Genomic DNA, 14157 nt, shown 5'->3' on the forward strand with positions numbered 1-14157 from the left:
GGCCTTATTGATTGCAAGTATAAGTGATCGGGAGATATGTCTTAATCAGTTATAAATCACGGTAGTAGCATTATAATTTTGTGGTGTATTTGAGTCAAAAGAAAAACCAAGTATGCAAAGAAATGCACTTTATACAGAAATCCGAACAGATGTCTAATTTTGAGTAACTTTTGGGATGGAATTGAGTATTTTCAGTATACTTTATAGGTCAGTGTAGACATGTTTGTGTCTCCTGGAAAATTCATCAGATAAATTACAGGGAAATAGTTGATAAAACTTTGGTGTTTCAAGCTGACAAATACTTTCCTTCCAAAATTCTTGTGTTGTCTTTGAGGAAACACTGGAGGAACGAGGTTGAACTGAACAGGGGCCATCTGTTTTCTGCACCACGTTCTGCATAACCTTGCATTTCAGGCAAGGTCTAGCACAGATGTACATTTAAAGGTTAAGGGTACTTGCCTGCTATGGGTGCATCTGTGCTAGATGTTTTCCACCTGAAAAGGTTTGAATTCACAGCTTGCACGTTCTGGGCAAGTGACCCAGCTGTCATACCCCCTGGCATTTTAGAACAAGGTGTTTTTCATTCCTTGTACTGAAGCAGGGCTGCAACGCACTTGTACCTACAAAAGTCACAAAACTAGTGGAATCAAGCTGAAGGAAGAGCATTTTCTTTACTGAGAGGAAGCAGGAGGTGGTCTTTCCTTCCCATATTTCCATAGGGAGGGAGATGTAGATTTTATAATGCAAGAATTATTTATCTTCAGGGCCACTGTTTTTTTCAGGCATTTTGTAAACTCTTTTTGTGTAATGAACTGCCAAATCTAATTCTCCTTTGAAACTTTTACCTTTCTATGGAAACAAATCAGCCCAAAGCTTTTGACTTTACTTTGTTGAAAGACAAGATTTTAAGTATAGATTGATTAATAAATATCTGTAAAATAGCTCATCTCTGTCTTTAGTCCACAGTATTTCAAATTAATTGAAGAGTGTGTGTCACAGATAGTGTTACATCGAAGTGGAACAGACCCAGATTTCACGTATCGTAAGAGATTAGATATAAATTTCAGCCACTTACTAGGTAAGTACTATGTTTGGAAATGATTAGAGCATCATACTTCCTTATATGAAACTGAATAGTTGATTAAGAATCTTTTATTCCCTGTGTATGTGTAATTGTGCTTGTTGATTTTTTCAAGATGTTTGTGTAGATAAAGCAAGATTAGAAGAATGTGAAGAGAGGGCTTCTGAACTTTCCAGAAAAGTAAGTAATTTTTACATCATGAGATCATAAGATGGACATTGGATTACTTAATAGATTAACGAATGACATAACTGAACTATGGTTTAGTTCTTAACTTCAACTTACTATTAGTTCTGTGTCAAAGTGGGAATTTGGATGTTCCTTGTAGGTGATGAAGCCAAGTGGTGTAAAGTAGTTAACCTTAATTGAGAATCTTTCTACTATTTAAGTTTTCATGTACAACTCTTCCAAAAAGCAACTGAATATTTTATTTTAACGGTTATCAGTTTCCCTATCAAAATAAACAGCGGGAGAATAAAAACAGACTCCTTCATATCTATAGTCTGTATTACTGTACTTCATGGCTTTTAAGCTACTTGTGTAATACTAACTTAATATACATTAAGTCTTTATGCCATTTTGTAAAGATCTGTAGTAGTGATTCAGATGATTCTTCCACTCAGCAGACACATGGAAGTTGGAATAGCAGACATGTGTCCTTGGTATTGTAATCACATGAATTTTAACAACCACAAAAGGAAAAGTTGGAATTTAAAGAAACTATGCAGAACTGACTGGTACCAATAATTTTCATTTTTTTCTCTTTTCTTAGTTTGAAAAAGATTTTGTAGTTCATCAGGAGACCCAGGCCCTGCTGCAAAAAAAAGAGGACAGAATCAATGAACTTGAAACAGAATTACAAGCTTTTAAATCACAGGTAAAAGACAGTATAAATTAATGTATGAAATAATATTTTTGAAAGGGGCTTCCTTTTGCATCTTCTTCAGACTCTGACAGTATGGTTTAGAGTTTTTTTCAAAGAATCTTTGTTATCCATTATTATTGAATGTTAGTTTCCTTTATTTCTGTTGTATATAAATAATTGTAATGTGACATTAATTAGCTGCGAGTTCCCAGATGATCCTTTTATGCCTGAGCTCAGTTAATTAAACTAGTTTCTTAGATTTCATTTGGGTTTTGCTTTAAGAGTCATAGATTTCCTAAGTAATTAACCACATAGGGTAATAAGTCTTATACTTTTGGATTAGCATTCATCATTGTGATCTTTATCCCTGCACAGGAAATTACTTATTATGCAGTTTGCTATACTGGGGCCTTACCATGGATATCCAGCAGTGAAAGAAATAACCTATGGCTGGATAAGAACATTTCCTGATAATTTTTCAATTTTCGAGCGTAAATAGATATTTGAAAATGTGATGGAGAGGAATAGTGCAGATTTTTTGAGAGTAATACTTGAGTTACTTGTAACTCCTTCAACTCTTAAATCTATGTAAGGAGACTGTGTGACCAAGTGATTTTTCCTGTGGTTTTTTTTTGCGGGAATAAGAAGAACAGTCTAAAAATGGCTAAAGCATAAAGCATCAGAAATACATACTTTTTAGGGGTTTATTTTAATGCTTCTGAGGATTTTTTAAAAATATTTATTTGTTTTAATTTTCTTAGTGAGGAAAATTAATTTAGCTCTGCTTTGGTCTACTTAGAAATGTCATTCTAATTCATGTTTGTGGTCAAAATTGTTAATGTCAAAGTCAAACATTTAACAGAAGCAAGAAATTGTTGCATTCTAAAAAAACAAATATAGTAAGACTGGCACATCATTAAGAAAGTCCCTTTTTGTGTGTATCTTGAAGTCATATTTAAATATTTTTTTAAGTGACATTGGTTTCCTCCCGTTTTTACTGTTATTCACTGCATGAAATTTTTTTTTTACATGCAGGCAGAGAGCCTAACATATGATTCTGCTCACTAATTTTCATATCATGAATTATACCACTGTTGTTAATAGAATACATGAAAAGTTTTGTAAGTGTCAGTTAATTGATTACTGCAACTTAATACTTTTAAACTTTGGCTTCCATATGGCATCAGTTACTACTTAGCATATTGACATATACCTCTAATACTACTTTTTGCCCTGGTCTCATTCCTTTACTCAATTCTTGCAACTGGTATGTGTTGATGTATTTCTTTCATTTCTGGGGCCTAACTGTTCAGTGTCTATTTGTCAGTGTAAACAATGCTTATGCTCAGAAATTCAAAACATTATCATGCTGTTGTGCATGCTTTTGTATTTATTGATATTCAGCTATTTCCTTTTAGAAATTTTAAATATTTTGCATATTGTATTTCCTTTAATTTTCTAAAATTATCAGTTTCAGCTCATAGTTAGTTGAAGAGGTAATTAGTGCTATAACCAGTAGATAGATAGTTCTCATTTATTTTTTTGTTGTTTTTGTCAGATACTTGCTCATTTATGTTTGCAGGCCTATGATAGAAGCTTTTAAAATAGTAGTAGTAACTTTATTAGAGTTGCTGAAGTCCTAATCTTATTTTGATACATTATAGATGTCATTTCTATATGGAAGAAGAAGCTAGTATGTAAGGAAGCTTAACTTTTTTGAAGAATATTTTTTCTTTATTGCTTCATGTTTTCAATTCTGTAGAATGAGAATGCTCCTACATTGGAAGATATCTGTTTTTCAGTAGAATTATTTATCTCTTCAGATTTTACTGTTATGTACTTGGAATGTTTCTCTGTCATCTGTAGATGAAAACAACAGAGACTAGGATGTTACTTTTTTTTTAAAATTTGAGTTAAACCATGGTAGCCTAGATAAGATCTCAGGATACCTATCATACCCTTTGTAGCTCATGGTCAGTGAAATACAAAAAGCAGGAAACACCATTTCAGTTTGTCATTTTTGGTGTGCACCCCCCAGGTCTGAATGTCCGCTTCAGATATTGACACTTCCGATCATGAAATCAAAAGCACATTGGGCTCGTTATCATCCTTATTTGACTGTTCTATACAAGACAAATGGTGTTGACTTTCAACTGGCTTTCTGGATTTAATCTATAGACTATGATTTTTGCAGCATTTTGTTGGTAAAACTGTGAAACTGAATAAGAATATTTTCCTTATCAGTATGGCTCTGTGCCACCTGGTTTTCTGCCATCAACTCATGGAGATGCATCTGTTGTTCCACTGGAAGGAGCAGGACCACATCAATTTCCACCCCCTCCTCCTCCACCGCTGCCTTCTAACAGAGCAATTCCACCACCACCACCTCCCCCTCCTCCACCACTTCTGAATAGCTTGGGAGCTCCTCTGGGTTTTGGTGGTGCTCCTCCACCACCGCCTCTACCAGGCCTGCCTGGAATACAGTGGTCCCCGCCTTCCTGTGCTTTGCCATTTGGAATGAAGCCTAAAAAAGAATTCAAACCTGAGGTTACCATGAAAAGACTCAACTGGTCTAAGGTAGTATTGATTAATGACAAATACTTGATGTAAAATCTGACATTGAACTTGGGGAAAATAGATTGTCAGAAGTAAGACTAGATAAGCAATTTATACATTAGTTAAAATTATGTAAGGTAAGAATAATTTCTCTCTTTAACTTTTCATTTTTTTTGAAAACTGTGTTCCATTAAGCTATGAATCATCTGGGGAAGTATCTGTTGACTTTATGAGATGCCTGAAAAAGTCAGTTCTGGTCTCGAATAAAATAACCTTGATAGCAGGATGCTTCTTATGCTTCCTGAGTCCTATTATGGCTCATTTTTCAGCAGACTCCTTATGTTGGATCAGTCACTGAACTATACTGATAGCTATACCATTTCCAAACAAGTCTTGAATATATCTAGCGTAGACTGGAAAGGAGGAGTGCAGGTCTCTCGTTTGTCTAGTACTTCAGTGTACTTACATAAATCTACTTGCATAAATTTAATGGCTGATAAAATACAGACTGAATTTGGAGTTTGGTTGGTTTTGGTTTTAATCTTGTCAAAATTTTGATAAGATTAAATATGCCGGTCTACTGAGTTTGGAGACTATAATTATTTAGACCAAAAATAAGTCAGTAAAGAGATTTTCACAATTACTAAAGTAATCCAAGCTACATTCTGAAAAGTAAGGTACTTAGTATCTAGTTAAAGCAACTGTCTTCAGAGATTATTTGATGTTTGCCCAACTTTTAAATTTAGACCAAAGCTAATTTGCCCCTTTTATATTGTGTATAACAGAGTGTATTGTCTGCATTGTTAGAATAATATTTTTCCAAACCCGCTTATTTTAAGTGTTATTATTTTTAATGAGAAATATATTGACAACTGTAAAGATGAGTTGTGTATTAAAAGTTCACAAATATTTAATATTTAATTTTATATGCATATTAAATATTTAATATGCTTTAGACTTTACAGAGCACAGTTTCTGCATAGTATCAAAATAATTAATAAAATTTTCTTTTGTCTCTTGCTTGTAGATCAGGCCTCAGGAGATGACAGAATCCTGTTTTTGGGTTAAGGCAGAAGAAGACAAGTATGAGAATGCTGACATGCTTTGCAAATTGGAACTTACGTTTTGTTGTCAAAAAAGGGGTAAGTAGCTGATGGATTTAATTTTCAGTTTTTGGAGATACCTTTAACATTCTTGAGACTTAAATAAATATGTGGAAAAACCCTCAGAATATAACATTGATATTCTTGTTTTTAAGTGGGATGTATGAAGAAAAATGTCTGAAAATCCTAGACTGCTTAAAGCGGTAATATTGAACTATTTTACGTAAGCATGGCAAAAATTGTGTGACCTGTAGTAAAACCTCAGAGAAAAAAACTCCAAAAAGTTCTTCTGGATAATACAGATTTTATTTATCACATTTAAAAAAATATTTATAAAATTTTATCAGAGCACCTTCAGCAATTACTGAAATCTAATCTGGAGCCCAGAAGATGATGTGTTTACCCTCAGAATTTATATAATAGTTGAAGTGCATTGGATCCATGATGGATGATAGTCTTTCAGTGATTTTTTTTTTTACTTCCTGATAAACCTGTAGGAGCATAGATCTCCTTTGATATTTGCTTAGCTTCTTTAGCTTTTAAGGCACCGTGAAGCAAAAATATATTTGAAAGTATTCCTGGCTTTAAAACTTTTCTCCTTTCTGTGGCAGTAAGTCACAGGAGTAGTAGTAGTAGTAGTAGTAGTAGTAGTAGTAGTAGTAGTTTAGGTTATTCTGTCCCATATATAAAATTCCCATAAATAAAATTATGTCCCATATATAAAATGTCCCATATATAACATTTTTTTCTCCCTCCTTTTCTGGTATCAGAGAATGTACTACTTTAGAGCAGCCAAAGGGTTGTGATTTCTTTGCAAATTGAACAGGAGCTACTGTGTTTTTACTTTGTCTTAAAAATTCCATTTTTATATTTTTATTAATAGAATGACATGGCATTCTCAAATTTCTCCTTTTTTGGGGGTATGCTTTGGTGTGTATTATCCAATATTTTTTTTACCATTACCAAGAACTTTATTCCACTCTTGTCAAAGCATGATTTTTATGCCTTAGAAGTGTTTCTACTGATTTAAGTATTATAGCTTGTTGCTCCTGATATCTAATAATATTAGGACTGTTGTACAAAGATACAAAGGCAAGAAAACCTCACCATAGACATGTTTGCTTGAATCTATTAAAATAAGTCTAGAAGCTAATTATGGTGCCTTTATAATGTTAGGAGAATTCCCAAGAATATTCACTGAATTAATAGGTTGGAAGTTTTAAAAGCCACTGGAGAAAATATTTTCCTATGTGTAATTAAACAGTAAAATTTGGGAGACAAGATGATGTTCAGGCCAAGCATTTTAATGCCTCAGAAGAGGATTGTGAGTCTCCACAGACAGCAAGAACATTAGAGTTAACAAGATTAACATCCCTCAATATTTAACTGAATGGACTGAATACATTGTTTTGACAAAACCCAATAGAAGAGAGTTACTGGATCTACATTTGGAAAGTCAGTGAAGTACACTTTTATACCAAACGTATGTGTGTGTGTGTAGCAATTTAAAGACTGTGATCTCCAGAGACAAATTTATTTCTTTTTTACAGATGAGGCTTACTGCTTAATCATTTTAGTTTTAAATTTTGAAATCTCTCTCATCCCACATGGGTGATATAAGTGTGCCATCATCTTAATTTTTCAAAGGAAGTGGAGACAATAAAGGTTTTATTTAGAACAGCAAGTAGATGTTTAAAGGGCAACATGGAACTAAATTTCATCTTTGTTCAAGTGAGTTGTTTAGAGAACTTTAAATGAAAGCTTAAGTGTGTTAGTAGGCAGGACTAGCTGTCAAGGTCCCTCGTTGACAGCATGAACTCCAGTACAGAGAACAGCAAAGCAACTACTTTTGTACTCATGACCATGGTGAGAGGGGATACTTCTGTAGCTTATACTTAATTTACTGATTATAACAAAACTTACCAAAGAAATTAGAGACATACACTTTACTTCACAGTCTTAAGGAGATTTAACACCAGGCTCTTTAAGGCAGAAATCAGCAAGCTATTCACTGCACTCAAATTGGGAACAGTCCTTAACTCTTTCTAAAGCTTTGTGTCTTAAACCAGAAAGAAGAGAAATTGAAAATGATTCTGTAGCCAAATTATGGCATGCAAAGAATGAGCTGGTTTCCACTCTGCTGAAGGGTCTGCTTATGCACTCTTTTCATTAAAATCTTTACATAAGAAGAGGTATCTAAGTAGAGGAAGTGGAGAATGTTCAATGACGCTTTAAGTGAATTTTATTATCATTAAGTAAAATCATATTGAGGTACTCAAATATTCAATTGGTGCATTTTGCCAGCTAATATGCCAAAAATGTATCAGCATTGATCTAGAAAAGGAAGTCTTATGTCTATGTAAATAATCCACTGAGGAATTTTCGCTAGAAAAAAGAATACAGAACATTATAGAATGGATTTGAAGATTCAGCAGATGTTTGTACTGGAGTTATAAAATATGTTGATTCTGAAGGCGCATTGAAGCAATTGAAAAACTGAAGATGCTATGGAGTTATGAAAGAAATACTGTTGCAAGAATAAAGAAGTGAAAGAGGACCTAGCTTGAGACTGTAGGAAATCATTGTTGAGTATATCCAGGGATATTTCAGAGACATGAACCATGGAAGAAATCCCTGAAAATCCAACAGCTTTTTGTAAAGGGACTAGTCAAATTCATCTTGCTCAGGCCTTTCTCCAGCTGAGCTTGAGGTATTTCTCGAGATGGAGATGTAGAGATGGACAGCCTGTTCCCATGTTTGTCATTGTGGTGATTTTTTTTTTTTTTTGATAATATCTTTTGGGATATCTTTTGTTGAAACTTTTGCCTATTTCTTCTTGTTTGTTTTGCACCTCCAAGAAATCTGGTTTCCTGTTATTTCTAGCCTTCTGTCAGGTAATTTTTTTTGTCATCAGTAGGTTTTCCCTTGTTATTCACTATCCTTCTCAAGACTGACCACTTTTTAAAATTTTCTGTCTGCATCTTTGTGTTTCAGCCCTCTAATCATATTGATGATTTTCTGTTGTACTCATTCCAAAGTACCTATACCTTTTTTGAGGTGGAGAAACCCATACAAAATACTATATATAGTTCTCCTTGAGAGTGGGAAAATATCTTCCTGAGAAGGGGAGTAGAGGGAAATAACTACTTCTTTGACTTGCTGCTGGCAGGAGTCTTGGTACTTTACTGGAGGAAATGTTTTCACTGTGCTGCTTGCTGATGGTGATTATGGAATGTCCACACAGATAGGGTATTTTCTTTTGTGTGTTAGAAAGCTGGTTTTGTCACTTTTCAAAAGTTGAATTATTTTGTGAAAGCAGCATGTTTTATAACAATAAAACCTTGAGATGAACACTGAGAAGTTATCAAAACACCAGTTGTTGATGGTAGTTTGGTAGCAACTTACTGAAGATGAAATGTGATTTTTTTTTTTTCATTGATTTAGAATTTAGTCAAGGGGATAATGGCACACCAACTCCTTTGTTATAAAAGCCGGAGCGGGAGGGCTCCGTGTGTGTCAGTGTGTGAGTGTGTGCTTTGGGTCATTGTTCCTGTCCATGTCGTCCTGATATCCCTGACTGATACAGTGAACCTGTGAAATGCCCCTGGATTGTCATGGTGGTTACCCTTGTTGTGGGTTTGTTTTGGCTGTTAGTTTTGGTTATGAGTTGGTTACATGAGTAGAGTTGGTTTTGTGTACCTCTGACAGCTCCATGACTATTCTCTGTCTGGGGGGAAAGAAAAGTATTTGAGAAGCTCTGAAAATAATGGTTTGCATGGGTTATCTTTGGTTATCTGATACATTTTAAGAGCAAAAAGAAGGATTGGTATAAAGGATGGTTCGAAGAGACATGAAGAAAAATAAATGAGCTATCTAGAGTTCAAGAATTACTCACCAGGGTTATCCTCATGGTCTCAGACCAATGAAGGAATTCTGTGTAAAGCCTTTCCAACAATGGTTTCAAAGGAATCTCTTATTATGATTTTTGGAAAACATTTAACTAAGTGTGTGACTTAAAGTTAATTGATATGTGAGATATTGAATAGCAGAGCTGGAGCTTACATGTGCTTTTATATTATTTAATCCTAAGAGATAAGATGAACACACACAAATGCTCATTATTGAATGTCAGCTGCTTTATAATGCACTGGAAGCCTGATGGAAGAATAATCACTGGTCTGTAAAGCTAACATGCTGCTAACGTTGCTGGAATTATTAGATGTACAGGCAGGGGAGTGACACTTTGCATAAAGTGAGCTCTAGAATCATGGATTTCTTGTGGGGTAAAAGAAGCCTCCTATGCAAAACCTTGTGAATGGAAATTCCTTCTAATAATAATTTATTGCCTCTCAACATGTATATGATGAGAAAATGTTAAGATTAGAGAAGCTGAATATTTTGTGATAATAAAGTAGGAGATTTAACTATATCCAGGATTTGAGTAAACTTTGTACTGTAATAGAGAAAAATTGCCAGCAGCTAAAGCTGCTGGGGTAAAAAAACTGCATGTGACTTGATAGGGAAGTTAGTAGAAGATAGTATTGCAAGAAAAAAGTTAGCATTAGTAAAAGTGTGAAGATAATGAGAAAACTCATTAAATGTATTTAGATAAATATAAAAAGGATATTCTTCATATATTCATTGTGAATCTTGAATTTCTTGCAAAGGAAACCTTTGCTAATTAGCCTAATTAGCCTTCAGCTAATTTTGAAATGTGTATTTAATTTTTTGTAAATGACGCTAGCTAAGGAGTTGGTGGGCCCACTTGGAGACAACTTCAAAAGTTCAGTAGGTTCAAAGAACATTAGAAAAATTCAGGGATAAATGGTCCAAAAGAAATAGGAAAGGTTATATTTGTAGGAGGGAACTTTTCTCTTTTGCTAAGTGAGGACAATGGATTATAAGATGTGGTAAGACTGGTATAATATCTTTTCTATGAAACTTTTTTTTTGCAGTACTTGTTTTTAAATCATTGATAGGAGTGCCAGGCTGCTTAGAGTGGCTTCAAACTACTATGTTTAAGACTTAAAATACTGAAATAAGGTAAATTTTAATATGCAAAAACTGGGTTTGTAGAGTTACTTTGAAGAGTACTGGTGGAAAAGACTATAGCAGTAAGTTGCTGAAGTCTGTAAGTAAGTGTAATTAGTGTAATGAGACTGTAGTGGTTAGGCATAATGTGAGGTATGTGTTCAGGATAATAAGAGAGAACCAGCTGCATATTCCTTTAAGTAATCCTTTGGATGATTGAAGTGGTTTGCCAAGGTGATTCCAAGACTTAGGAAGTTGTATAGAGTACACAAGAAGGAACCTCTAACCAAAAAAGAAATCTTGAAGTGTTTCAGTCCAAAATGACAAGTTGGAAATCTCATGTATGCAAAATATAAGAAAGATAGTAATTTCATTAAATATGTGGTTTATAATTAATGTGCTGTATTTATAAATATCCTACCAATAAGTTGATTTGGCTTGATCCAAAGACTCTTATGTTTAAAGTGATAAAGTCCAAATGAAGATTAGAAATTGCACATCAAGCCTACAAGAAATCACTTGTAAATTCTTCATTATTTTTAGCAATATGCAGATATCTGCAGCTAATGGAAGATGGCATGAAAAAATTAGAAATGTTCTCTTCTTTCTTTTGTAGATATCAAAGGGAATTAATCTAGGAAACTTGAGAGAGAAAGATTCCATGATCTCTCTATTTTTTTTTTATCAACTAGGACAGATTTTCATCCTAATCTTATTGGAAATGGCAGTGTCTGATCCCATCACACCAGAGCTCCTGCCAGACTTGATTATTCAGAAATAAAGCACTTCTGTGGGAGTACTATCTCTGTTGGCACTTGACTTGAAAAGGTCAATATAGTTATAATTTTTTTTCTCCCCCGTATCCTCTGTAAGAAAAATTAAGACCTAAGGTGCTAGAGTGCCAATTAAGTCTCAAATTTTTTAAATCAGAAAAGAGAGTAAATGCTATCAAGAAGATCAAATTAGCAATATAAATCAGTTTAGTGTTGTGTTTAACATGCCTACCTTGCATAAGCAAGAGAACATGCTGTCATCCATCTAAAAGATTAGGTGGAGCCCACTGTGTCTTTTCCTGCTCCACCAGAGGATTTGTCAGAGGTAGCTCCAAACTCTACTTCTTGTAGAATCTTATTATTACAAACCTGTAAGACTGCCAGCAATATAGTTTAGTAACTTCTGCTATACTACAGCACTGAGTAACCCGAGTTACCTTTTAATGTAACTGTACAAGTAGCAGTAAAAAATTCTGCTATGCATTTGTTTGGCTGCCTTTCAGTATCATCCTAACTATCCTGAAAACAGAATTATTCAAAGAGATTTGTGCATATAAAATGAAATAAGGAAAAACAGTTACTTTCTGAAGAAGGCAGGAGTAAGTTACAAGCATTTGCAAGGAACAGCGACTAACACATTGAAATGTCAGTGGTATCTTGCAACTTGAGTGTATCATCTTCACATGGAGAGAGTGGATGGTATTCTTAGTGTTGCTTAGTAATAACTATATTAGTTGTTTATATTCTTAGCAGATAGAATGATTTCTGCTCTTATCCTTTTGAAATATTTGTACCAAATCATATTTGTTATGTAGAGGATGATGTATAAGAATCAGTGAATGAGTATACTTCTGTGGTGCACTGAGCTTGGCTGGCTGCCAGATGCCCACCCAGTTGCTCTCTGATAAAATAGGAAAGCTTGTTTCTCAAATTAAAAGCAGGGCGACCACTTACTGATTACTGTCACAGCAAAACAGACCAAATTTAGGGAAAATTAATCCAACTTAATTTTTTTTTTTTTTATGTCCTGTCATGGATAGGAGAAACATTCAATTATTCAGACTGTTAAATGTATTTAAAGAAGTGGGATGTGAATAACTCTTAAAACCTAACTTTGATATCAAGATAATTTCATGAATGTGTGGCAAACAAAAAAATAGAAAACCTGAAAAAAACCATTAGCACAGCAGTGGTTAAAATAGCCTAACAGTAGCTTTTTTTTTTTTTTTTTTGTAGTTTGATTTTTTGGAAGCTAAAATTGTGGCATATTTTCCCCTTTATTCTCCTTCTTTGACAATTTCTTAGGATTAATTCTCCCTTGAATTAATTAATTATTGAATGACTCTGTCATCAGTGTTCTAATCTATATACTCAGAATCATGAGTAACATCAGATCATTCTTCTGGTAGGACTGTAGAAAAGAGTGGTTCAGCAGACGTTGTAAATAGGATTAGAAAAACTTTTATTAGATAAGGTATTTTGATTTGTATTTTCAGTTAAGAACTACTTTGTCAGATAGTGAAAATATATTATTGAAGAGTTTGTTACAACATTTGTAAGCATCTACCGAAGCACAGCATTAACTATACCTTAATTTTAACTTTTTACCCCTTTTTTTTTTCTTTTTGACAGAGTTGTAGTATGTGCTGTTATTAAATGACTGTTTCTTTCCTTCTATACACAGACTATTATTTCCTGTCAGCTTCAAACCAGATTGAATTGCGTGTTAACCTTCTCTCCCCAGTGAAGTGCCTGGACAGAATAGTTCCTTTAGTTCACCTTTACATTTTTATTGCAAATAATTGATTATCTTTTTTTAATAGTTGATTTCCACACAAAAAACCATATCAGTCTGCAGTTACTTTATGTTTGATGAAAATATGACAGTATATTCAGGGTAACAAAAGCACTCCACTCCCATTTCCCAACACTTGATAGGAAAAGCCTTTGAAGGCTTCATGTTTTAGAAGCAATAAAAGCATTCCTTTATTGATTTCTACTAGAAAATGTTTCCTAAGTTTGAACGAGTAAGATCTTAGAGGAGGTAGATATTATTTTCATGTATCCAGAGATCAAAAAAGTCAACTCAATTTCATAAGGCCAAAACTATAAATTCCAACAAAATAGAAAAATGAGTTTGGATCCTAAAATGCAAGTTACAGAAAGTCATCCCAGTGCTCTGCTCAGTCTAATAATTTTGTTTATTTAATGGAAAATAATCACTTTAAGAACTTTAGTATAATTGTCACTATACTGGTGAGGATTCTGCATGAATTAATTTGCTAATGTTTGTATCACACAGGAGGTATAAATCTCTACACCTGGTACAAACCTATTTTCATGGGTTTTTACTTCCTATTTGATTTTGCTACATGTTTATGCTCTAAGTGCTTTTGATGAATTTCTAATCTAATGTTGCAAGCATTTACATCTGACTAAAGGTAACACTATATTTGCGTGTAATAAAATCTTCATTACAGCACTGCTTTTATAGCAGCCTTTATTCATTGTGAACTGAGAAAAATAATTTACATGCAAGAAATGTTTAACAAACCTTATTTGGCAAACCTTCAAAGTCACTGTTGATGAAAATTATTAGCATTTAAATTTCCATGAGCACTAGTTTTTGTCCTTTAGAAAATCTGTCATTTAGTTTTTCAGTAAATGGCTTATTTCAGAAGAAATTTATTTCAAGGACAGTTCATTTTGAAAAACAAAAACAATCAAGGAGATTATGTGTTAATGGAG

The 14157-nt window shown here is 33.8% G+C and overlaps 1 protein-coding gene across 8 annotated transcripts in view; it reads left to right on the forward strand.

The window, feature by feature from the left end:
- The window catches only part of DIAPH3 (diaphanous related formin 3), a 208424-nt gene that overhangs the window by 43317 nt on the left and 150950 nt on the right, over positions 1–14157 (forward strand). For all 8 annotated transcript variants that reach the window (XM_085576840.1, XM_031504802.3, XM_077781371.2 and 5 more), the window contains 5 exons: positions 960–1078; positions 1197–1261; positions 1854–1958; positions 4191–4523; positions 5530–5644. In XM_085576840.1, coding sequence (XP_085432966.1) covers positions 960–1078; positions 1197–1261; positions 1854–1958; positions 4191–4523; positions 5530–5644 — 737 coding nt within the window. The remainder of the gene's footprint in view (positions 1–959; positions 1079–1196; positions 1262–1853; positions 1959–4190; positions 4524–5529; positions 5645–14157) is intronic.

Source organism: Lonchura striata, chromosome 1, assembly GCF_050655825.1.
Source record: "Lonchura striata isolate lonStrDom1 chromosome 1, ASM5065582v1, whole genome shotgun sequence".
NCBI lineage: Eukaryota > Metazoa > Chordata > Aves > Passeriformes > Estrildidae > Lonchura > Lonchura striata.